Below are 26,995 nucleotides of genomic sequence, written 5' to 3'. Positions count from 1 at the left end.
CTAAGGCCACAGCTGCATGCTGGAGTCACGTGAAGAGCTTTTCGCAAGTTAGAACTCAATCAGAATCGCTAGAGATGTGGTGCAGGCATCGATGTCTTTAAAGCTCCCGGGTGATTCCAACATGGGTTGCAAATCACTTACTGAAGGTTTATAAATGTTTGCAGAACCCCAATCTCCTTAAGAAACCTGAGGTGAAATTAGCCACAGTACAAGTACTTTGTATTTGTATATTACTCGAAGGTCCCTCCCTAGTATCACGCAGGAGTAGGAATTCTGCAGCAAAACAAACAATCCGCCCCAAATTATGCAGACTGGAGCTTTCGCCTCTACTCTTTCAAAACCCATGGGTTGATACCACCAGGGATTCCCACCCTACTCTTGAGTAAGTCTAGGGCAAGAAAACCATTTGATGTTAGGGCAAAACTAAGAAGTCCAGGGTCTTTCTTCCTTTTCTATTCCTTTCCCATTATCTAAAAGAAAGGCTGCATCTTATAATAAAGAATCAGGCAAGCATTACCTTCAAAAAATGCCCAGGTCTCTTTCTTTTTCTCAAAGGATGAGTCTTCAGAAGCTTTGAGGGAAATCACTGTAAGACAAAAAAGAAACAGCATAACATGAAATAAAGTAGCTTCTGGAGGGACCCACAGTGCAGCCCAAAGTAATGTCACATGGTATATACAGCGCTTCCATTTACAAAGTAACTTTCACATTTGCAAAACCATATTTAACTGTCACAACTCACATGCCAGACTTGCAGTTAACAAGAGAGAAACCAGAGAGGGGAATTAAGTTGCTGGGACTCAGTTCAACAGAAATCCCACTTGTCCCATATACCTGCAAAATAAAGAGCTCCCCAATGGGAATTCCAAGAACCGAAACATTATTTACTTTACCATTTTAATGGACATCTTTCTAAAATGTAGTGTACTTGCCTGGGAACCACTAGATAGAGAAGCCTGAGGTCATCTGATGACTCTGAGTCAGTGCCAGACACCCAGCAACAGGCATCTGATTTTGAGATTATTTTGTCTGCTTTCAGTCAGTGGTTGATCACTGAATTCACTTTCAGTGGCTGCTTTCAACAGCCAGGGAAATAGAATTGAGTTACACTGTGTTATGGCTTGGACATGACAAGAACCCGTTTAAAATATGGGCAGTAGAAATGAACAGACATTTTTCCAAAAGAGGAAATGCAGATGGCCAACAGGCACGTGAAAAGTTGCTCAACACCACTCATACCAGGGAAATGCGAATCAAAATCACAATGAGACGTCATCTCACACCTGTCAGAATGGCCGTCATCAAAAGAACACAAATAACAAACGCGGGTAAGGATGTGGAGAGAAGGGAACCCTCGTACGCTGTTGGTGGGAGTATAAATTGGTACAGCCACTATGAAAAACAATAAGGATGTTTCTCAAAAAACTGAAAAACAGAAGTATGTTGAATTTCTTAAAAGAGTTGAGTGTCCCTGACGACGGGGCTCACTCACTGCTCTTCTCGGCACTCTATCTCCATAGTCCTTCAGAGAACAATTAGGGTAGCTGAAATACACATGCACATACACAATTGTGTAATTATGTAATATAAATGTATTTATGAAATAGAAGTATGCAATTAGGAAAGCTGAAGTACAGATTTTTTTTTTCCAGCTTTTCTAATTGTTCTTAGAAGGAGGGCTTTGTTCTGCTCTGAGCTAGTCCGCCATCAGTGGAAAAGAACACATCTTCCATAAGAAGATGGAAATTCCTTAAAACCAGAAGCTGGATGGTCTACCTCGATGTCACCATCTTTTGGCACGCTGCCTGACAGCTGGTAGGTGCCTGGGAAAATAATGAACAATCTATTTCTTTCTGATGGCCCCACAAAGGAAGCAATGTTAGGGCTTTCATGTGATATTAGCATGTCAGACAATTTGTCCATCATTCTTCCTGCTTAATTTGCCCCACCCACAGCCCCTGTAATCCACTTACTGCCAGAGCAACTGACCAGAGGCCCCCTTCAAGAACTTAAACTAAGAAACAGAGTACATGCATATGGTTGTTGTAAGCCCTGGAGGTGAAAAACCCTGTGGACTTTGGGGTGGGTGGCCGTGTTTGGAAAAGCAAGGAGAGGGCAGAACCTGCAGGAGGAAGAGGGAGGTGAGAGGACTTAATCTTGATGGCACTCTGGGTACCAAGAGGGCTGATGGGTTATTTGCTAACCTGGTGCTCCATCCATGAGCTCTGTATCCTTAAACCATCCCCACCTCCCTTCTGAATTAGCTTGAATGGATTTTCATCTTCAGCTAACAGAGCCTAGGCTAGGATAACCGCAGAGTTCTACTGAAGACAATACTGAAATGAGAGAGAAGTATATCTCCAAGGACCTCAGTTTCCAGGAAATCAGGGATGCCCATCATGGTCCAGATCCTCCCGCCTCCAAGTGTGGTCCGTGGGCCAGCAGCATCAACGTCACCTAGGGTCTTGTCAGAAGTGCAGGGTGGAGAGGCCCCAACCCGGATCTACTGGATCTGAATCTGCTTTTCACCCAGATTCCCTGGGTGAACGATATGCACTTTAAAATTTGAGAAGCACTGATGCGCCCTGGGTTGAAATACTAAGTTGCTGTTTGCTGGTCCTGTGACCTTGGGCAAGTCACTTAACTTCCCAGTGCCTGTGTTTCCCCATCTGTTATGCAGGGATGATAATAAGTCCCTATGCTCAGGGGTAGTGTGAGGACCAGATGGGTTTAGATGTGTGAAGCACTCAGAACAGTGCCCGAGACCTAGTGAGCCATTTTTATCCACAGGGACATTAGTTCTGTAAGACAGGGATGTGGTCTGTTTCACTCATTGCTCTAATTTCAGCATGGTCCTTTGCTGTCAGCCCTTTGCCTCAGAGTATGAACCTTCAGTTGTCCAAAATGGTCCATAAGCAAGAGTTCCCGGCCCTTGTAGCTAAATGTCTGGAACGCAGACGGGCCGCTACCATTCTAGCAAAGGCAAGTGCCTTTGGACCACTTTGGGCTCATCTTTCATTTTTCCCTTTCAGAAATTGTGGGCCCTTGATTTAGTCCAATTACAATTCCCTTTGCCTTATCTGGGATAGAAGGTAACAAAGTCTCCCAGATGGGCTTATGGAGATGTGTGTCGGGAGAGCCAACAATCTGGGATTCGAAGCTAAGGGGGCTCTAAGTAAATCACTCGTGGATGTTTCTCATCTCTCTCCAGAAGAGCTATTTTATGGGAAAAGGCAGCAACTTTGCTCAGCATATGATGATCAGCAATACCGGTCCTAATCTTATCTGTTCCCACAAGAAAGAAGAATTTTCACATGAACTCTGCCAGAGCTTGAGAAATTTTCCCAAGGTTCCACGTAGCTCTCTTGTTTCAGCTGCTAATCCCATGCTTTCTCAAAGCGAACACGATACGCTGTCAAGCCACACGTCGGAGTTCACAGACTGTAAGGAAACACGCTGTGGGATACGGCCAGGGCTTTGCAGTGGACAAGCAGCGGGTCCCTCGACTGTATTGACACACTTCCCTCTGTGGCACAGTGGCCCACGGCGAACCCAGATTTACCACGATCAACCTGGAGATGCTGAGTGGAAAAGGCCACCGCTGGGGAGACAGGATAAAAGAGGACGGAACGCTTCCTTCAAGGAAACATTTTGCTTGACCAAGGAAAGGGTGGCAAATTTTCTAATCACCTATTATTAGTGTTGGTCAAAGATTTCCTAAGATAAAATGCAAACTTTTTGATTGAAGAGCATTTGGAATGGTTTCCGATGAGTTTAGCCATCAGAAGGCTGTGGCCTTTTATCTACCACTTTCAACTGTGTTTGCCTCACCTTGTGATCCAGCTGGACTCCCAGACACCTGGGAAGAAGGCGACAAGCCATACCCAAAGTCCTGGCTCTTCCTGAGAGCAGTGAAGACTTCCAGGAGGACTAAAGGTCCCCACCTTCTGACAGCGACCTATGACTGGGGCAGTTCTCAGCCGATTCCCTCAGAGATTAGGGAGTCACATGCATTCAGCCAGCCTTCGAACCAATGGGCTGTCTTGTAGGGTCATGATGGCGGGTGGTGTCCCCACTTCTGTGTGCTTGGGTTTCCAAGGTGCGGAGGAGGATTGGGACTTCTGTCCCTCCCCAGCAGGGGGCATGACTGAAATAACACAGCTTGACTCTCCCCCGACTCCCATCTCCACTCACCCCTCTTACTACCCTTGTGGCAGGACGAGGAGCCCCTGATCCAGGCGAGCTTCTGACACACTGCCCTCTGAGTGAGAGGAACGTGGCCCACGCCCTGCTCAAGGTGGCCTCCGTCTTGCCACGTGCTCTGAGCCCAGACTCTTAGCCAAGAGCGGATGTGGGGCTGGGCAGCATGCACCCCTTGGGGATGTTCGTCACCCCCGCTCCCCAGAGATCCTTGCCTCTTCCATCCTTCCAGCATCCAGGGCTCCTGTGAGGGAGGGCGGTACAAGGGCCACCTCTCCCCACAGGGCACAGGGCCTGGGAGGAAGGTGGTGCAACTGATCAGGGAAACAGAAGGAAGCCCAGTCGGGCCACAGCACCAAACCTCTGTTCGCAGTCCAGCTTTATCAGAAACAAGGTGGGCATTTTGATTGCTGCCTCCTGTGCCTATTTACCAATCGGTCTGGGCTAACAGTGTAAAAGAGAAACAAAGAGCACTCAAGAGCTAAGTCATCAACTGACCTACTGACTGCTCCGTAATTTCCTGGGGGCCCGGTGCCCGGTGGGCAGAGTCTGGCTGACCTTCTGGTGAGGAGGTGACGGCCCGGATGACTGAGTGGCAGGCCGTCCCCGGGCTCCTCCCCAAGAGAGCAGAATCAGATGAAATCGAAGAAGGGGCAAGTTGTGAGACCCAATACGTCTCGGCCCTTCCGGGAAGAACCAGTTGAAACTGGCCACAGGATCAAACAGTCTGGAAGAACGCAGCCCAGAGGCGCGGAGACAAACCGATCCTATCAGCCTCGTGTCTGGAGGAAGCAGGTTGGAGAAGAAAGAATCAGTCAAGTCCTTTTTGCTGGGACCTGCAGGGAAACCACCACTCAAATGTGGAAATGGAGACGCTTGGTTTCTGACTTGGACAGAGCGTCCCGCCGACCCCCCTGGGAAGGGTGTGTTTCACAGGCTGTGTTCCCTGAGTTCACGCCAAGACCCCGTGACGATGCCCTCCCTCCAGGCTGAGGGGCCTCCGCTCCCTTCCTGGCCTCCTGTTCACAGATGATACAGATGCCTTTATCTGATCCTGCATGGAGGGACTGACCCCTGTCATCCATGGAACAGATGACTCAGGACTGTGAGAGGCCCTGGGAAGGCTCCCTTGCTCCCAATAGTCTTTCCCACCTGCTCACCTGTCGTTTAACAAAGAACCTTATAATTAGAGCAGCTTAAATTGCAACCATAGGTGACATCCAAAGTAAGGTGCACATTTCTGACACAAGACACCTTCCAGGATGCAGGGGTGGATGGAGAGAAGTGTGGAGAGGGCCCTGGAACAGACAGAGATATAAGGAGGCCACAGAATGTGGGAAAGACTGGCTCTGAGTTTGGGAGACACGCCTTCACCTTCCTATTTCTACTGCTGGTCAGGCTGGGCTAAAGCATTCTCCCAGATTCTACAGTTCTTGATCTTGGAGCGCATTGCCTTTACCAAGAGCCCAAAGACCAAGATTTCTAAAACTTTTGTGTGTGGGGCCAACTTACAAGGTGGAAGGTTCAGAAGAGAGCCCAGGGCAGAGGGCCCTGTCCCACCGGCACCTTCCTTCCCATGGAAGACCCACCGCAGCAGCAGTGGGAACGCACCAGCTCACCAGGCCTCCGAGGTGGACTTGGCTGTAGTGACCTAACCTTGGAGCTGCAGGCTTTGCGTCTGCCATGATTTACCTTCTGGCCTCACATATTCTTAGTTTCTTATAAGGGTGGAGGCAGGAAGCCCAGAGACCTGAAGCAGAAGATGATTCTTAAGATCTTTTTCTGTTTTCTTGTTTTTTGTTGTAAATGCTTTTTTGCCCCTTATTTTTTATTGAAGTGTAATTGATTTACAATGTTAGTTTCAGGTATACAGCCAAGCGATTCAGTTATCCATATATATACATATCTATATATTTTTCAGTTTCTTTTCCATTACGGCTCATTACAAGAAATTGAATATAGTCCCCTGCGCTATACAGTAGGTCATTGTTGTTTACCTATCTTGTATATAGTAGTGTGTACCTGTTAATCCCAAACTCCTAATCTATCCTTCCCCCTCTCCTTTCCCCCCTGGTAACCACAGTTTGTTTTCTATGTCTGAGTCTGTTTCTGGTTTGTAAATAAAATCTGTATCTCTTTCCTTTTTTTTTTTTTTTTTTTTTTTTAAGATTTCACATATAAGCACCGTCATCTGATATTTGTCTTCTCTGTCTGACTTCAGATTCTTAAGTTCTTTTCAGCTGAAAGAAGAGGGGCAGAAGTTTAAGGCCCTGGTCCTTGGCACATAGACCTCACTAATTTGCACCCAGGAGGTGTACAAATCTGGAGAGCGGACACACCCTGCTTCAGTCTCCTCAGGTATCATCCTGGACAGATCAATGGGAGAGGAAAATCCAGAGGGACCAGAAGAGGTTGGTGACGTGAAGTATGCATAAGCAAAGCCCCTTAAATAAAATAAAGATGAGTCGACACCTTTGCTCCAAATTCAAAAATTACTATACTCAGTTCACTGGCCCTTTCTTATTCAGTGACGATGAGATGGTTTTTCAAGGGAAAAACTAAATGTAGCTGTGTCCCCACTATTTATAACCAGATCAGCATCCTCAGGGAAGGCAAGTGGAACCCCAGAGACACAGAGACCTCTGTTCCTGCTCTCAGGAGTCTGCCTCTCCCTTCCTTTCCCCACTGCCCCTCCAAGACTCAGGCCAAAGGCAGTCTCCCTCAGGGCGCAGGCAAAGCCATATATGTGAGCAGGACCTCTGAGTGACCTGTGCTGATGGAGCAGCTGATGGGAAACAGAAAAGCTCCAGCTTTGTCTATGTCAAGCTCTTTCCTTTGCATTCACTCTGAGACAAATTCTAGAAAACATAGCCAAAGAGCAAACGAAAAACTATATTAAATGTGGACTTCCTGTCATGACAAGGCTGTTGGACAAGAACGTTGCATTCTGAGATGGAATCAGCTGCAGAATTCAAAGGCCATGTGTGTGTCCCCAAATAGCAGTTAGGAAATATTAAAACTTAGGGCTTGGTAACCGGTCTTCTCCAGATACAACCCTGGGTTAGGTCTAGATATTATTCTCCTGCAACCACCTTCCTCTCCTGGTTGCCATTAATTAAAGTGGCGCTGGGTTTGGGTCACACATTCAGTCTTTCAGCCAAAAAAGTCGTTATGAAGTCCTTCCGTGTCCCATGCACTCGATCAGGTATGTGGGTGCATTTAAGAAGAATCTGGCTGGGTCCCGGAGTCAAGGTCTCTGGCCAGGTCCACCATGCCAGCCTCAGCCCTTACCAACCCCAGACAGGCATCCACCTCCACTGAGCTATCTGCAAACCCCTCTTCCCCCTTGTCTATACCTTTGCTCTGGCTGTTTCATCTGGCGACATGGCATGGCCCATACTTGTCATGGCCCTCCTCATCCTGCAGCCCCAGCAGAATGCCACATCCTCCAGGTGACCTTCTCATGGTCCCCCAAGGATGCACCTTACTCCCATGCCAGTGTCACCCTGTTGTCTGCCCCTTTCATATTCTCTTGCTATGAGCTATGCCGATATTGCCTATGAAACTGATACCCATATCGACAACATGTCTCCTCCTCCAGATTGTGAGGCTGGGGACCGGGGAGGGTGGGGATTAAAGCTCTCCAGCCCTATTTCTCTTTGGGCAAAGCACAGGGTTCACCGGCTCATAAACTGGGGCTTCATACATCTTGCTGAATTTAAGTTCCAGTCTCCTAAATTCTTCCAAAACCGTGGCAGTCGGAATGAGGGCAGGTACAATGAAGAATTGTTTCAAGTGGTGTGTAAATTACACTCCAGTTGTCGATTTGTTCCCTCGGAGTATCTAGACCTGTTGACACTTTAAACATCATGATGTGAGCTTGTTTAATTAAGCAGTAGCACTAAATGTTTAGTTAATCTCATTCCTAATTATCTGCTCCATGTCTCTGGAGAAAAAGGAATTATTTAATTTCTTCCACTGAAACTTGAAATGTCGGTTCCCTGTGGTAGTACATCCAGATCCAATGATTAAACTCCCTCTAACCTTTTGGGGTTAAAGAGAGAAGAAATTATACTACAATTTCATCTTTGCCCCCAAATACTTTAAGTGTAAACAGAGTTTTCCATTTGCTTTGTCCAATCCTCACACTGAAAGCTCACTTGCAATCTTAAGTCAGATAACAATTTGGCTTATTAAAATATGTTATTTGGGGTTAGATTGAAGTACTGATTAAATTGCAGGAGACAGCCTTTGCAAATTGCTTCTGTTATTACAATTTTCACTGTTAATGAAGACATCTCCATATGAAAGGATGGAGATTCATATCCCCACCTCCCCACCCCCAGCTCAGACTGTCAGACTGCTTCTGAGTCTGTGGGTGGCAGATCAGCACTGAAAAGCCATTGAGAATAATTTTTTATGAGGTCTAGGGAGTTGGAATCAAGCTGTTGAAACCCAAGAGCAGAAGCCTAAATGAATGACAACTCCGTTCTTGAGAACCGAGGGGGCTCACACTCCCTGGTGCGAAGGGCCCACGTGGTGCCCTCAAGCAGAGCCCAGAAACCGGCCTGAGTCAAAGCTCAACAACAGCGAGGGGCACGTGGCACCCAGGACCACACGGGAGCCTACCCTTGGCTGGGAGGGAGCCTCAGGGACCCCCAGGCTTCATCTTGGAAACTCTCCTGAAAGCAATCCAGGCTTAAGAGCTAGTCCAGCCTCCCCTACCCGCCCAGGGCCATGCTCATGCTTAGAACTCTCCAGGGTCTGCATGTCCTGGGAGGGATCCGCCTAGATCGGTACCCGAGGAGGACAAGTGTAGGGGGCACAGGGACACCAAGCAGTATGGAAAAGTCACAAGGGCAGAGAGACTCCCAAAGCTTGGGGAGCAGAGGCAGCAGAGGGAGGTCAAGGGATTACCAACAAACACAGGCACAAAACACAACAAGCAAGTGCCTGGACGACTGTTGGGGTCCCTTTGTCAGCTGTGGGCACCATCCTGCACGTACTGGTTAGACCCCTGGATATCATCCCAAAGCTCTCTCCTTTGCCCACATCCAGTTTTTTGTTGTTGGTGTTTTGTTTTTTTTTTACTGAGATACAGTTGATTCACAATATTGTGTTAGTCTCAGGTGTACAGGATGGTCATTCGTTTTTTTTTTTTTCCTGCAGATTATATTCCATTATAGGTTATTATAAGAAATGAGTAAAATAAATTAATAAAAATTGAAAAAGAAATGGGTGTAACTCCCTGTGCTGTACAGTAAATCCTTGTTGCCTATTCATTTTACGTATAGTAGTTTGTATTTGCTAATTGACTCCTGATCTGTCCCTCCCTCCTTCCCTTCCCACTTTGGTGACCACTAGTTTGTTTCCTAAGCTGTGAATTTGTTTCCGTTTTGTATATAGATTCATTTGTATTATTTTTCAGATTCCACATATAAATGCTTTTATACAGTACTTGTCTTTCTCTGTCTGACTTATTTCACTAAGTATAATATTCTCTAGGTCCATCCATGTTGCTGCAAATGGCAATATTGCATTCTTTTTTCTTTCTAAGACTTTTCATTTGACCTGTAATTGACATACCTACACCGGACACATCATAGTCACCCAGAGTCCGTAGTTAAGTTAGGGTTCACTCGGTGGTGTACATTCTATGAGTTTAGACAAACGAATGACGTGTATCCCCCATTATGGTATCACACAGATTTTTACTGCTATAAAAATCCTCCATGCCCCACCTATTCATCCCTCCCCTCACCCCAAGCCCGGGCCAATCACTGATCTTTCTACTGTCTCCATAGTGCTGTCTGTTCCAGAACGCCATATAGTTGGAATCATACTGGATGCAGCCTTTTCAGATTGCCTTCTTTCGCTTAGGAGTATGCAGTTAAGGTTCTTCCACGTCTTTCATGGCTGGAGAGCTCACATCTTTAGAATGAATTTTTAAATAATTACTTAAAGAAATTACAAAAGAGAAAGGTAAATCACTAACAGATATTGCCAGGTCAATGCCAATTGTTTTTCTGATAGGTTTACTGGCGGGGATCATGATGAAGTCAGGGATACCTCAAAGCTGGCTTTTTAGTAAGGCAACTGACAGTCTCTAACAGTAGCCACGTGGGCTAGATGGAAAAATATGATCCAGATAAAAGCCCAGGGGAGAGGGTATAGCTCAGTGGTAGAGCACACGCTTAGCATGCACGGGGTCCTGGGTTCAATCCCCAGTCCCTCCACTAAAAATAGATAAAAGCACAAATGGTAAACTTAAAAGTCCTAGTACTTTCAAGAAAAAGAGTATAGGTAGATGACTCATTACTTCTAATGACCAGAGCAATCAAGTTAGAAAACGGAATGACATATAAATTTGCAGACATCACTGAGAAGCAATTTTAAAAGACTACATCCAAGATAATAAGATAACTCATGACATTGCCAAATACAAGCCAGCCACTCTTCTATACACCAGCAATAGCCAATTCAAACGAGATGTATGTGCATATGGAGGTAGGGAGAAGGGATGCAGCCTAATTACAAGTATAAGATGCCTAGAAATAAACATAGTTTAAAAATGTCCTCCCTACTCCCACCGCCATCCCCACCCTCCACTACAGCACTCCAAAAAAAAAGAAAAGTTCAAGACTCTTTTGAAGAAATTTTTTTCTGACAACAGGATAGCCATTTGGGAACAAAAAGTAAATTAGCTACTACACACTTTACATAAAAATGGATTCCAAAGAGATAAAGGAATAAAGGAATAAAACTCTCTTTAACCTTTAAAAACCTAAAACTATGGGAAACACTTTTACAATCTTGGAGTAGGAAATACCTTCCCAGATAAGATACAAAACCAGGGTATCCTGCATAGTTTATCAAATATAAATTTTATCCCAATAAAAAGTCCTACTGGAAAAAGGAATAGCAAAAAGGAAAAAGTGACCAATCTAACCACATTCATATCCTGAAACTATAAAATATCTGTATGACAAAGGAAAACATAAACAAAGTACAAAGATAAGCAATAAATAGGAAGAAAATTCTGTACCATATATAAGAGCTAAAGAACCAATGGTCAGAAAAAATACATGTATGTGTGAAAAAGACAGCAACCAACTGAAAAACAGGCAAAAACTTTAGACAGGCAATTCACAAAGGAAATTTTTAAACAGTCAAAAGACATATGAAGAGATGCTCAACCTCACTAATAACTGAATGCAACGGTTGAAATTAAATTGTATTGTGTACAATAATCAAAATTAAAACAATGAAATATTATTTTTCCCGTCATTTTGATAAATAATAGAAAAGATTAATAATATTCATTGTTAATGAGGCTCCAGGGAAATAAACATTATCATGCAACGATGGTCAGAGGATAAATCTGTAAAGTCTTCTTGGAGAGCACTTTGGCATTGTCTGTTAAAAATTTAAATATGCATAGCCTTAGGCCCAGCAATTCTCTTTCCAGGAATCTAACCAAAAAACACACTTGGAAGTACGTACAAGGACGTTCACTGAAACACTGGTTGTGTCAAGGAAAAATTGGAAGTTTCCTAAGTGTGCATCACTAAGGGAATATGGGGTGCAGTTCGGTAACGCCTCGCTATAGGATATCAATTACAAAAAACCACATATAATACCACCCACAATCTCTATAGAGCATCAAGTGTACTGTTGTTGAAATATACGTGTGCAGGTGTGTGTAAAATACATGTGGGTGTTCATGAATGCCAACAGAAAGGGGGACTGGAAAGATCTAAACCAAATCATCAATGATAAGCTCTGGGGATGGCAGTGAAATGGGGGCCGTTAGGGTGTGAGTTGGGGAGAGACAGACTTTCCAACTGCAGTTCTTCCATTTGACTCTAGAATATTTTTTTACGTCAACACTGCGCCCCAGCAGCTTACAAGAACAGTGGACTGAGCACACCATTGTGAATGAAAACTATTGCCAGCCCTATCAGTAAACAGAGAACGCTGTGGCCATCAGGTCATCAGCCGCTACGAACACCCATGACAGGGAGTGGAGGGAACTCAGGATGCAGACAAGCAGGCAGCCGGGCCTCTGCAGCCACCCCCCAAGGGTGCCCCCTGAGGGAACTCAGAATGTAAAGAATAGGGTACTGGCCCTGGACAGCTAGGTGCTTATCAAAGGGATGATTTCAAGAGGCCCAGATCTTTGCACCTTCCCCATAAAGGTAAAAGTGCTAAATTCCTTATGTTGAGACATCTGGTTGTCTTTAATTAACAGTAATCTTTTGATGTTCCGACTACCTGGTCTTTGGGCTTCTACCCTGCCACTCTGGAACAGTCCCTCAGAGAGATCTGAGAGGCTGTCATCTTGGGCTTAAATTTTCAGAAACGTCCGCCGAATAAAACATAACCCTCAACTTTCAGGTTATGCATTTTATTTCAATTGACACCATGTTGTGTAAACAGTGCTAGAAACAGAAGCAACAGGATACCCTCGGTGTCCTGGGAGAGCTCTCCATGGGCTGGCGCACACACAAAAGGCCTGATGGAAGAGGAAGGATGGATGAGGGACCTCAGATAACATGTCCACTGGGATACACCAAGGGAGAGAGAGGTGAGGCCTCCCATCTACCAAGCCGTGCCTACCTCAAGGTCATCCACAGCAAGGTCATCACAGACCTTCATCAAGTACCTGTTGGGGGTCACCTGTGTACCAGGTATGGTTCCAGGTACTCCAGTCACCACCACCATCCTCCTCCTCATCCTCCTCAAAAAGAGTATGTTATGTAGACCAGTGCATGGGGAAAAGGCACTTTCAATGCTGGTGGGAACATAAATTCACTAACTATTCTAGAGGTCAGTTCATTTTTTTAAATTGTATCAATCTAAATTGTATTAAAAAATAAAATACATTGTATCAATATTTAAAATGGTATTGGACCCCATAATGTTATTTCCAGGACTTTATTCTAAGGTCAGGGACATTTGTGGCGATTTATTGGCAAGGATTTAGAACAATTTAAATGTTTAATAACAGTTACTGGCCATTATGGAAAACAGTATGGACATTCCTTAAAAAATTGAAAACAGACTTACCCTATGATCTAGCAAATCCTACTCCTGGGCATATATCTGGAAGGAACTCTAATTCAAAAAGATACATGCACCCCAGTGTTCAGAGCAGCACTATTTACAACAGCCAAGACATGGAAACAACCTAAATGTCCATCGACAGATGACTGGATAAAGAAGTTGTGGTATATTTATACAAGGGAATACTACTCAGCCATAACAAAGAATAAAATACTGCCATTTGCAGCAACATGGATGAACTTGGAGACCATCATTCTAAGTGAAGTAATCCTAACAGAGAAAGACAAATACCATATGATATCACTCATATGTGGAATCTAAAACAGAGACACAAATGAGCTTATTTACAAAACATGAACAGGATCACAGACATAGAGAACAAACTTGTGGTTGCCAGTTGGGGAAGGGGGTGGAAAGGTATAAACTGGGAGGTCAAGATTTGCAGATAATAAATACTATATACAAAATAGACAAGCAACAAGTCTATTTATACTGCATAGCACAGGGAAACTATATTCAATATCTTGTAATAACCTATAAAAAAGAGTACGGAAATGAATACATGCATGTATATGTATGACTGAAACTTTATGCTGTGCACCAGAAACTGATGCCACATTGTAAACTGATCATACTTCAATAAACAAACAAACAAACAAACAGCAACAACAACAAACAGTAACTGGAAAGATAAATTGTGGTCCATCCACATCATGGAATATGACTCCACCATTAAAATTACATTATGGAAGCACATGTAATAACACAGGGAAATGTGCACACTTCTTAGTGACGCGAGAAAAGCCAGTCGCGAGACAGTATTTGAGGCGTGAGCAGAATTAGGCATTCATTTCTCTCTACATACGAATGAGCGGAAGGATTTACAGCGAAATGTTACGCCTGGGTGGAGATACTGCAAGTCATTTTCTTCTTTAATCCCTTTCGTATTTTTCCACATTTTCTCTAATTGAGCTATGTTTGTTTTGCAATAGAAGACAAGCAACATAGAGAAATCTGCAACAGGGAGATGCAAAGAGATCACGCCCCAGCCTTTCTTTTTACATCACAATGAGAACATTGCAAGAAGGGAGAACACTACAGTCCACGGTCAAGGGCAGAGGGCGGGGGGTAGCGTTAGAAATAATTCCCAGGAGGAGTCCCCTTCTCCAGTGGCTAGTTGGAGAAGCCCATAGGAAGAAGAGGAACGTGAGGATGTTAGGAAAGAGGGGCTACGGGGTAAGGCGGGAAAAGGCACTCGCTCCAAAACCACCCTGGGGGTCTCTATTCAACACTCCAACCCCAGTGAATTGGCCCACAGAACTTTTCATCGTGCTGTTTGTTCTGGTTCTTGTTTTTCACACAGCAATGATTAACATGAGGTGGAGATTCAACAAAACACGGCTCCTGGAGAGAAACAAGGCAAATGGCTGGGACGGTTGCCCCCGGAGGCTGGAGCCCAGGCCTGTCCCCAGCCTGGCCCAGGGAGGACAGCAAGAGAGCCAGGCCTCCACATGCGCCACCCCCCAGCCCATGCAGGACACCATCCAACCTGCACAAGTCCCTTACGTGCGGTTTCCTTTCCACCTCCTACGCATAGTCCCCTGAAGCCTAGGTGGAACATTCTAGAAGGGATGGTCATTAATTCCTAAGGTTTTTTTAGTCTTCCCCTCAGAGAACCAAGGCCCTGGCCAGAGGCTGAGGAAGGGTGAGGAAGCAGGAGACCCGGAGGCAAAGCCCACACAGCCAGGGAAGCTCTGCTGCGCCCAGAGGTTAGGACGCTTCCAGGTGAGAGATCAGAGGGGTGTTGGGGGGGAGGCAGCCCCAGGCAGACAGACACAGAGACAGAGAGAAAACAGACAGCGGAGGGGAGAGGAGGAAGGGAAGAGAGACAGGGAGGAAGAGGAAAAAGACACAGGGATTTTGAGAAGAGAGAGGGAAGGGGAGGGAGTGGGGGAGACTGGAGGAGGGTGGCGGAGAGAGGAGAGGAGAAGGGAGGTGGAGGCAGAAGAAGTGGGGGAAAGAGATGATTTCCAGGGAAGTCTTACCAACGACCTCAGGTTTTTGCAGCACATACCCAAATTAATGTTCTAGAAGGAACCCAGCTTCAGTCACTGAGAGCAGATGCACAGGAAATAATGGACTGGATGACAGTGCTCACTTGAATGCAGGGGACCTTTTTGTCTATTCTGATTGGCAGAGAATAGGTACTGCCTGGAGATACAGCTCTAGAATATCCCAGGACATAAAAATTAAAAGGCCAAATATAAATCTTACGTTTCAGAGCCAAGTGACATTCAGAGTGGATTCCCTCCTCAGCCTTTGGTCAACCTATGTCTTTTTCTACTTTCTGTGCCAAAAGACATATTTATATTAACAGTCATTTGTTTCTTCAAATTAATTTGCTTAAGGAGAGAAAGTGCATGGCATTTCAGATAATACATCACTTTGTGCTTAAGAACATTAAAATAGGCAAACTCCAGAGACAAATGAAGTCGGACCATCCACGTAAATTATTTACTTTATCATATAGGAGATTACAAATGCTCTTTCACAACTGAGTTTTATCCCTTCCAAAAAGCTTAGCCAAAAAGCCTTTAATGTTATATGACATGTATATAATAAAATCAGATTCTTTTTCATACTTGGGATCATCGGCTTTGCTTTGTGATTCTCCTGCTCTTCCATCAAACCAAATTCAAGTTCAAAGCAATCAAAAATGGAATTTTAGTACACAGTAGTACGTCTTATTAAAATTGTGAAAGGTATCTTCTTGAATAGAACATCAGAATAGAATGATAACCCCCAAACATGGTACTTAGTAGCTAAGATGTGCCGGAACGCGGCCCACGCCTCCTATCTGTCTCCAGGAAGGGAGGGCTACCTCTGGTCCTCTGCCCACTTTTGGATGAATTTCTCAGTGAGCTGCTGCCTGAGGCTTGGATCAATTCCTCTGGGTGATGGATCAGAGCCACCAGCCTGCCCTGCTCTGAGGCCTGGCCACTCACATCAGGACCTCCCAACGCGTGTCTCCTCCTCTGGGCGCCTGCATCCCCCCGCCACCACCACCAGGCAAAGCCACCAAGGCTGTGCAGACCTGAGCTGGAGACCAAGCACACAGCCGGTCCAATCTTTCAGCTGCGAAAGAGGTTTTGCCCAGGGGAGGGCTGGGTGGCGTGGGGCCAGAAACTTGCTCCTTTCTGTCCTGGCTTCCACGTCGACAGTACATACCAGAGTCCACGTAAAGATCTATCCTCATTCCCATGGCTTGACTCATACAGCCTTAGCCCTTGGAGGCCAAAAAGATGCACTTAGCAGAGGCATCCTGGGGGCCGCTGCCTGGTCAGCTGGAGGGAGGCCCACTGATCTGTCCCCTGCCACCTCCGCCCAGAGAGCGGACGCACTCTTACCTCTCATTTCTGTCGCTGAGGAACCATTGGACCAGGCCGTCCACTTATTCCTGTGCTTGCTGATTTCCTGGACTTTGCAGACGTAGTGTCCTCGATCTGCCGGCCGGAGGCTCAGGACGGACAGTGAGTAGAGCGCCCCGCGCCTCTCCTCCTGGAGGCGCAGCCTCTGCCGGTAGGAGCTGCGGCTGTAATTCCCGTAGTACTGCACCGCCCGGAGCTTGGTCATCTTAACCATCAGGGCCTCCTGGGAGTCTGGGCGCGTGAAGAACCAGCGCACAGCCAGCAAGCTGTCCTTCCGCCTCTTCTGGGAGACGTGGCAGAGAAGAGTGGCATTTTCCCCCTCCAGGTAGTCAACGACAGGCCCCGGGGACACGGTGACATTGAGGGCCCCACAGACCTCTGCAGAGGAAAAAGAAGGAAGAAAAAAAATGAAGAAGGCCACTGCCTTTCCCCAGGTGGACCACAGGGCACCTTCTTTCCAGGAGCCAGGGTGATCTGCACCACCAGAGAGGCCGCCCCGCCCCCTCCATGCTCACTCTGCTTCTTGAAGGAGCCTCCTCGGGGGTGGGGTGAACCTCTACGGGCCCCTGTGTCCTCATCCTATGACATGATCCTATTCATGTGAGATGCCACTGACCATCTAGCCCAGACACACTTTTAAAAAAATTTTTAATTAGGTACTGACATCAAAAATTCAGGAGATTTCACATAAAGATTTGGATTTGGGGAATCTCTTAAAAATTTCCAGTTCACATTCAATCCCCTCCCGACCCCAACCTGCCTCCCCAAGGCCTGCTCAGGTCAGTTTCATCACCTCCTGAGTGGGCAATGTTGTGGCTCCAAGAGCTGCCTTCTAAGCCGCTTCCCCTGCCTCAGCTCTTTCAACTGTAACCAGGACAGGTTCTCAGTACCGGTCAGGTGGGTGTTAAACTAGTACCGGGGAGCTGTAATGACTGGGCTGCCTCAATTTCTCGCTTTAAGTCTCTCTGGAACCTGATCTACAGCCTAAGAGTTGAAGTGCAGGAATAAAGAATGAATGAGCCCAGAAGCGGGGAGGGGTACAAGACTCTCTCAGCAACTCAAAAGATGCTCCAGGATTCCAGACCCAGGCTGCTACTTCCTATACTTTGGTTCCTTAGTTCCGGCTGCCCCTCCCTGGCCACCATGTTCCCTGAGCTGATTTTTGAAAGCGCCACCCCCATGGCCACCCAAGAGCGGGCAAGCCCAGCCACGCTCACAGAGGCCCTCTCCCAAGAGAGGTACTGCACGGTGTTTGCAGGGATGGTGCAGAGCGGCCATGCAACCCCGGATCTCACAGGTGAGCCTCCCCTGGCAGGAGGAGCCCAGAAAGGACAGGATGCCCAGAGCCGCATTCTGTCCAAGCAGGGCTGTCTTCTCACCAGGGCCCACATCCATCATCACCCCTGCACTGCCCAGTGCACAACTCCAGGAGGCACCATTCCCTGCCATCCCCACTGCACGAGCAGGTGCCCCCAAGGTCACCCCAAACTACAAATGGTCCCCAAACACCAGCTTCTGGTCACATGAAGGACTTGGGCCCCCATCTCAGAGTCGCCCAAAGCTTTGAGCCCTGGTCAGTGCTGCAGGTGAGCAAGGAGAAAGGATGAAAAGAGGAAAAGTTGGGACCCTCCACTGTGAAGAGGCTGCAAGTCAACAAGGCGAGACCCTGTGTGCACTGTGGAGGGAGTGCTGAGAGGGGGTGTCTCACAAACCACATCCTTCATCGTGAAAATCCGGAGAGTAAGTTCACCCTCACGTATGGTCTCCACTGTTGACTTAACAAACGAAACGTCTTGAGGGATATGACTTGAGGGTCAATTTCCTGTCATTTTCTTTCTCACCTCTTAGAAGCCAGGCCACCAGGACAGTCCAAGATATTCCAAGATACACCCACAAAGTGCCCTTTGCCGTATAAGGGGCCATTCACAGCTCGAGGGATCACGATGCAGACATCTTTAGGGGTCATTATTCGTCTTACTACATTGTGATAGTCTTTTGATAATGTAAAAAAAAATAGATGGAAGTCAAGTCAGAAGAAAGAAGACCGATGCTTACCTGGACTCAGCTCCCTGTGGACAAAAATGAGGTCTTCTAGGTCTGCAGTAACAAAGGACAAAGCCACCCAGAAAGCCACTCAGGGAAGGTGGGTCGACAGGTAACCAGGGAAGTCACCTGCTCCCCAGTAACAGTCTCACTGTGCACACAAGTCATGCACACAGGCCCAAAGAGGAGGAACTGTCCCCACCATCCCCCCTGCACCTCTCCCGCCCAGCCAGCATCAGGCCCATACATCCTATTAAATTGGTCCAAAAGCATTTTCCCCAAACTCAAGGGCCCCGTCTGAAATCTACATGCGCCCCACGGCAGAGCCGGGGACACCAGGCTGACCCCCTCCAACAGCCGCCCGGGAGGCTCAGCAGGCAGAGAGCAGCAGAGAGGAGGCAGCTGGCTTCCAGGACCTTAGTCCAGCTCCGGCCCGCCCCCGAGGGCTCCCCACTGGAGGCAAGGAGAGCTGGGGAAGGCAGGAAATTGAAACAATCTGGACAGGCTGAGAGCACAGCCTGGACCCCACACCCTCCCCGTCTCCTCCTATTAACGCTGCATGAAGGAGGGATTATTTATAGTGACTGAAACCAGGAGAACCTGCCAAGTGCTCCGGTCCCCGTGGGAGGCCAGATTCCATCCTGGAGGCAAACTCGTAACTCCTCCACTTCTGCATCACAGGCCGAGTCAGCAGCTCCCACGAAAAGGGATGGACTGAACCATCTTCCCTAGATGCCTAAACCCTTCCTTAAACCCTCACTCTGGCTTTACCAGCACGCCTCTCGGCCTCCAGTCTGCCCCACGTTCTCTTACCAGTAACCCAAGCATGTTTCCCCCGCTGAAGTACAAAGACCCTTATAATGGGCTGAACAGTACGCCCTGCAAATGCATATATTGAAGCCTTAATCCCCAGTACCTCAGAATGGGACTGGATTGGAGCAAGGGCCTTTAAAGAGATGACGAAGTTAAAATGAGGTCCTTAGGGTGGACCCTAATCCAACATGATTGCTGTCCTCATAAGAAGAGGCACTTAGGACACTGACACAGGCAGAGAAAAGACCACGTGAAGACCCAAGGAGAAGACAGCCATCTGCGAGCCAAGGAGAGAAGCCTCAGAAGACACCAACTCTGCCACTACGTCGATCTCAGACTCCTGGCCTCCAGGACCAAGAAAAACAAAATTTTGCCGTCGAAGACCCCTTGTCTGTGTCACTTTGTCACGGCAGCCTGAGCAGACCAATACAACCGTGCTCACAGGAAGGCTCATTTCAGCCCCGATCCGGCCACCAGCCTTGAAATTTACACCTGCTTTCACATGAGGGTATACGGGGTGGGATGGAAATGGCGATTTGCAAGGGCTTCCCCTCGGGGGCTTTAAGCTTTGCTAGAGGACACAGGCTCTCAGGGGCTGTGGGTCCCTGTGCCCACAATGAGCATTCTCAGAAAGCCAGTGCCCCAGGCAATGCCCTCCCCTGGATCCTGGCAATGACCACCTTAAACCCTGGGAGCACAGCTCAGCTCATGGGCACACAGTTTTGAGAGGCGAGGAGAAAATGCAGGTGGAGGCCCCGTGCTGGCCAGCAGGAGCTGGGCTGGATGTTCAGATGCTAGGAGAGAGCATACCATGGCTCCTGACCCACCACAGTCATCGGGCCCCGCACGGCTCAACAGAGAAAACACAGTGGGCTTGAGAGGTGGGAAGTGGAGGCAGGCTGACTAGAGTTCAGGGGCCGGGGGGGTGTCCAGGCTCCTCCCTCCCTCCTGGGTCTCCTGAACAAAGGAGCATCCACACTCTGCAGGGCAGAGGAGCAGGGCAAGCAAGCATGGGCCACGCCAGCCACAAGACGGGGGAGGCTGCGGGTTACTAGACCCTCCGATGTCAGGTAAGGTGAGGGAGTCGCCCCAGGCATGGCGGAGTCACCCCAGGCAGGGCAGAGTCTCCCACTTCATGGCCAAAGAGGGGGAAGTACAGAAGTCATTCTAAGCTGGAGAACTTAACTTCTTGCTTCCTAACCCTGCTTTGCAGGCAAATGAGGTTGGAAGTATACCCTCCGCCCCCGCTAGTTGGCCATCTACACATTCAACGCTCTGCTTCCTCCAGCTTACACCCCAGCTCACACCCTACTTAATCACTCAACAAAGAGTTGCTGAGAACAGCCATGAGCCAGACACTGTGGGAAGAAGAGGCATGCCTAACCTTGTGGAGCTGAGAGCCCACAGGGCAAGGCACTGGTCAAGGCACTGGTCATCGGGAAAAAGACACAGGAGAATGTAACTACAAAAAGTGTCACACGCTACTAAAAAATGGTGCAGGGCTCCTGAACACAAGGTGAGATCTGGATCTCATCTGTGAGGTCAGGGAAGAAAGAGACCCTGGAGAGGTGACCTTGAACTGAAGGCTGAGTTGGAGTTTACACATTAATTCAGGGAGACAGTTCTACATGTGCAAAGGCCCTGAGGCAGGAGGCACCTGGCGCAGGCTGGAAGTGGAAAGATTAGTGGCCTCAGGTGAAATGCACCACACCAGGGCCCAGGTGGCCACCTATGTCTGCCTACAGACCTCAGGAAAGGACTTTGCACCCAAATCAGGGCCCCCAAGGCCAGCTCTTAAAGGAAGACTATAATAAAATGGGCAGGAAAGAGACTCACCCAAACAGAGGGTCAGGATTCCTGCTGCAGGGAACCTCATTCCTTCAACAAGCACAGGCCTGGGTTCTCCCCGGTGGGCTGGACACTGGGATGTTCAAGGCCCAGGGACTTCCAGTGGTGTGGCGGGGCTAGGCGGAGAGCCAGGGGTTGGAATCCAACAAAGCCAGACTGGAAACCTGGTTCTACTAGGAGTGAGGCCCTCAGAGCCTCAGTTTTCCTCATCTCAAAAATTGGAAGACGATGATGCCTTGCATGCTAGGTTGAAGGCTCCAACAAGAAAATACCTTTAAAATACCTATAAAAGTTTGCAGGCACTGAGAGCAGGGCAGGTGGGGATCATAGAAAGGGACACATACACACACTGACCTGTGAGCCGGGTGGGATTTTGGGGGGTACAGTCTGCAACCACACAGAGCCCTATGCTTGGAGCCCCGCCCCCTCACCACTTGACTTAACCTCTACTGTTGCTCTCTTAAAAGTTCAACAATTTTTAAATGAGGGGCCCCACATTTCCATTTTGCACTGGTTCCCACAAATGATGTAGCTGGTTCTGCCTGTAAGCGAATATTAAGTTCCTGTGGATAAGATTTATAAGGTCTAATCCTCTTGTTCCCATTTGGATAATGTCGTGAAAAGCACTAACAGCTCAGAAAAAAGCCTAAAACACACAGCCCTTCCCTCTCCCTCATCCCCGCCCCCTGCTTCACACTCATCATGAAAACGAAGTCAGCAACTTACAGGTACAAGCGGGTACAGAACTTCTAACAGAACAAGGCGCCTGCGTGGCCTGGGATGCTGAGCTGGGCACGGCTGGGGTCCCTCTGTTCTGACCTGGCTAATGAGGTGCTGGTGGCTCTGTGCATCACACTTCTCTGTCCTGATGAAATTGGCTCCACTCATTTCAGGGAGCCAAGAACCTCTATGTTGACAAGGAATGAAAAATTGTGCGTACCAGTCAGCAGTGAAAATCTCATTCTTATGAGAGAGTCTGAATCCATGACAAATAAATCTCTGAAAGAAATGCAGTTGTATTACTTAAAAACCCACGACACTAGGAGCCAGTGTTTACCGAGCATCAAGCAAGGAGAGGTGCAAGAACCAGACCCAGCCTTGAGGATAATGTGTTCATATTAAGCCCGTCACTTTAAAATAGCTCTTATCCAGGACAAACACACGGCTTTGATCAATGATAAACACTAACATTTGATGGGTTTGGACTCCAGGACAAGTACTGTTCTAAACACCTGAGATGGATTTTCTCAATTTATCTTTATACTATGTTTAGTCCCATTTTACGGCAAGAAGACTGAGGCCCAGAGAGGCAAAGCCACTTGCTCAAGCTCACACAGCACGTGGCAGAGCTGGAATTCGGAACCTAGGCCATCTGGCATCAGAGACAACCCTCAACCACCAATCTGGACTACAGCTTGGCTTTGAGTAAATGTTTCACCCTTTAGTTTACTTTTCTATAAAATGAAAGGTGGGACCAAGTAAGATCTAAGGCTCTGCTTCACCTCAAAATGGAGAGGTAGAAAAGTGCAGCGGGTAAGGGTCCAGACTTAGGTATGAAGCGGTTCTGCCAGGCCGTCTCTTGGGGGATCGTGAGGAGGCGTTGTGGGTGAAACGCCAAGAAGAATGAGGGCACGTGGTAAGTTACAGCATCATTATTAGACAGCCTTGAGCACAGCCAAACTGGACCTTGAATGCTCCCCAATTCCAGCTCTCAAGGCTCCTGAGGTCCCCTGGAAACATGAGAATGTCCCCAACCCCCAAAATCCCCTCTCCGGGGGCATCCTCTCTGACAGCACCTGTGATTAAGAAGGTAGTCACACGAGGGCTTAATTTCCAGGATATATAAACAGCTCATACAACTCAATAACAAAAAAACACACAAGCCAACCTCAAAATGGGCAAAAGACCTAAACAAATGTTTCTCCAATGGAGACATACAAACAGCCAATAGGCACATGAAAAATGCTCAGTATTGCTAATTATCAGAGAAATGCAAATCAAACTACATTGAGGTATCACCTCACACGGGTCAGAATGGCTATCATGAAAAAGACCACAAACCATAAAACCTGGAGAGGGTGTAGAGAAAAGAGAACCCTCTTACACTGTTGGTGGGAATGTAATTTGTTGCAGCCATTATGGAAAACAGTATGGAGAGTCCTTAAAAAATTAAAAATAGACTTACCATAAGATCCAGCAATCCTATTCCTAGGCATATATTTGAAGGAAACTCTAATTTGAAAAGATATATGCAGCCCAATATTCATAGCAGCACTATTTACAACAGCCAAGACATGGAAACAACCTAAATGTCCATCAACAGATGACAGGATAAAATTGTGATATACATACACCACATGTATATATAATGGAATACTACTCAGCCATAAAAAAGAATAAAATAATGCCATTTGTAGAAACATGGATGTACCTAGAGATTATCATATTAAGTGAAGTAAGTCAGACAGAGAAATAAAAATACCATATGATATCACTTATATGTGGAGTCTAGAAAAAGGACACAAATGAACTCATTTACAAAACAAACAGACTCATAAACAGAAAACAAACTTATGGTTACTGGGGGGAAAGGGGAGAGGGAGGGATAAACTGGCAGTTTGGGATTTGCAGATACTAACTACTACACATAAAATACATAAATAGGTTTCTACAGTATAGTGTAGGGAACTATATTCACTATCTTGTAGTAACCTATAATGAGAAAGAATATGAAAACAAATATATGTATGTATATGTATGACTGAAACATTACGCTGTACACCAGAAGTTAATATAACATTGTAAATAGACTATATTTCAATTAAAAAAAAAAGAAAAGAAGGTGGTTATGGAGCTGGGGGGACAAAGACCCCTGTGTCCCCTTTGTACCTCACTAGCTGCTGGCTACCAGAGCTGCCCTGGCCCAACCATCTCAGTAAACCTCCAGTCGTTGTCAACCAAGATAGTGACAACTGTGAAAGGAGGAACATTTTCCAAAATGATGATTTATTCGTTTTGGAAAACTGGTAGCCAGGGGACAACGGGTAAATTTCTTCCCCACGTGATCCAAGTCCCTCCCCCTCAGCCTGATCTAGGCTGGCTCAAATGCCAGCTCCACCATCTGGCAGCTGGGTCACCCTTGGAAAACTGCTTAACTCTGAGCATCAGCCCCCTTACTTACAAAACACAGGCAACACAGCCTAGCCAGTCGGAGCAGCCTAGAGCCAGGCTTCCTGGGTTCAAACCCCAGCTCCACCACTTAAACAAGCCTTGCGACTTAAAGCAAGTCGACTCATGAACCTGGCCTCAGTTTCCTCACCTATAAAATGGGGGTAATAATATTAGCACCTCCCTCAGAAGTTACTGGCAAGCTTAACTGAATTAATGTTTGCAAAGCACTGAGATATATATTTACTCTTGTCACCACTACATCCAAGCACTGTTGTGATTAAATGAGACAACCGTGGCACCCAACAGGCATCCAAGAAATGTGAGTACCATTGATATATTCATTATTACTATTATTGTAGCCAGCACAGCCTTTTCAGCTGGGAAATAAAGAAAGACAAATCTTCAGCAACTTAGAAGAGAGAGCAGAAATCCCAAATGAAAGCCAGCAGTGTGGGCAGTGGCTGCTCTTAAAGCAGGGGGCTCTGATAAAGGGTCCCCAGCTACATCTAGCTGCGGACCCCCTGTCTCTCCAAGCCTGGTCATCGCAAAAAGCCCACGAACAAGTCCCCGGACCCCAACCGCCGGCCGGCGCGGGTCCAGCCCCTTCGGACTGGGTCCTCCGACGAACTCCCCGAAGAGAGTTCAAGGGAAGTCGCTGCCCAGACTAACGTGCCAACAGCTGTCGGCGCTGGCTGTTGGGAAGAAAAAAGAAAACAACCAACAACTAGGGCTCGCACGTTCCCGCTTCTGTCTTCTAGCCGGCGGCCTGGCCCCTGGACGGGCCCCGGGCTGCGGCAGGTCTCTGCGGAGCGCGGGGATCCCGGCAGAGCGGCGAGCGAGGAAGGGGCGCCGCCGGCCCTGCCCGCCGCCCGCGCATCCCGGACGCTCCGCAGGCGCCGTTGCGCCCCGCCGCCGGGGCGGCCAGAGCCGGGCCCGCGGGAGGGGGCGGCCCGGAGGCGGCAGGGCCTCCCGGCCAGGCCCGGGCCCCGAGCCCCGAGCCCCGAGCCCCGATCCCCGGCCTCCCCGGCGCCGGCCGCCCTCGCCCCAGCCGCGGGGTCCTCGAGCCGCCCGGGCCCCGCGCGCTTACCAGGGGCCGGAGCCCGCGCCAACAGCACGGCCGCCGCCAGCGCCAGGAGCCGCATCTCCCCGCCGCGCCTGGCGCTGTGACGCGGGAGCAGCGCCGCTGCCTGCCCGCCCGCCCGCCCGGCCCGGCCGCTGCGAAGCCCGCCCCGCGCCCGCCTCCCCTCCCCACCCACCCCGCGCCCGCCTCCCCTCCCCACCCCTCCCCGCCACGGCCCACCCCCGGCCCCCGCCCCTCCGGCCGCCCGCCCCCGCCGGGCCAGGGCCTCCGGGCGCCCAGAGCCGCGCGGGGCAAAGGCGCAGCCCCGGCAGGCCGTCGCTCCGCCACCTGCAGGCGTTGTCATTTCACCACCCCCATTTCACAGATGTGAAAACTGAGGTTCTGGGAGGCGATTGCTCAGACACAGAAAAGACATAGCTGCAGCGGCATTGGCAGGTTCTTGGCATCACAGACACAGTTATTGCTAAGGGGAGGGCGTCTTGGAGATTAAGAGGGGAGACTACCAAATGCAAGGGCTTCCCTGACCCATGGCTAGCCTGCTGCCCAGCTGACCTCCTGCAGTCGCTTCACAGGGACCTTGGGAGCCAAGGAGAAGCTGAATTTCCATAGGAAGGTGGAGGGGATCAGGGATGGAGACCCTTGGAAAATTGAGGTCTATGCAGTTAAGTTCAGAGGCTGTGGACGCTATAAATAATAATGGCAGCTTAGGGTGCCCTCACCCACAGACCTAGGGTAGATACTTTGCACCATGTCACTGAATCCTGCCCCTGTGAGACTCTGAGGCACTTAATCTCCATGTGCCTCAGTTTCCTCCATCTGTACAATGGGAAAGTGGGCATATCCCTCATTAGACATTTAAGAAGACCAAGTAAGACAGTTCCAGTTAAGGTACTGCTCCTGGCCCCTGGCCTGTGCACGTCAGTTCTTTACTATTATGATTATAGATAAGGAAGCAGAGGAGATGAAGGGGCTGTCCCTGGTCACACAGCCAGGGAACGATGACAAGACCACTCAGCCCATATCACCTGAGCCAATGCCTGGTCTCTTTGCCATGGTTCTAAATTTGGGATCTGAGCCTGACTGTGTTAGTCCAGCATCACTAGAATAAGGAAAGTGTACGTTAGGTAGGTTTTGTGTGTGTCTGTCAGGGCAGGGCTTTGTGGGGTTCCACAAAAGGTGGACCTTGCTTTGGAGTGGGTCCCTGGAGGAAGAAGAGAACAGGCCCCCCACCTCCTTTTCTCTAAGAGCAGTGAATAAGGGTGAGGAAGGCTTGGAGAGAGAAGAGGTGCTGCCTGCTGGTGCTCAGCCCCAGGACGGGTCCCACGGGGAACGTCCACCCTGCAGC

General features: G+C 48.2%; 1 protein-coding gene across 1 annotated transcript in view; it reads right to left on the bottom strand.

The window, feature by feature from the left end:
* Window positions 1–25,761, bottom strand: part of VSTM4 (V-set and transmembrane domain containing 4) — an 89,531-nt gene extending 63,770 nt beyond the window's left edge. Inside the window, exons 1-3 of the mRNA XM_031460978.2 lie at window positions 25,657–25,761; window positions 16,674–17,072; window positions 518–586 (exon numbers count right to left, since the gene is read on the bottom strand). Coding sequence (XP_031316838.1) covers window positions 518–586; window positions 16,674–17,072; window positions 25,657–25,711 — 523 coding nt within the window. The 5' untranslated portion in view covers window positions 25,712–25,761. The remainder of the gene's footprint in view (window positions 1–517; window positions 587–16,673; window positions 17,073–25,656) is intronic.
* Between the last annotated feature and the right edge of the window lie 1,234 nt (window positions 25,762–26,995).

The sequence above is a fragment of the Camelus dromedarius genome, chromosome 8 (assembly GCF_036321535.1).
Source record: "Camelus dromedarius isolate mCamDro1 chromosome 8, mCamDro1.pat, whole genome shotgun sequence".
Lineage (NCBI taxonomy): Eukaryota > Metazoa > Chordata > Mammalia > Artiodactyla > Camelidae > Camelus > Camelus dromedarius.
Note: the sequence above shows the minus strand (reverse complement) of the source record. Positions and strands in the feature narration are given on the sequence as shown.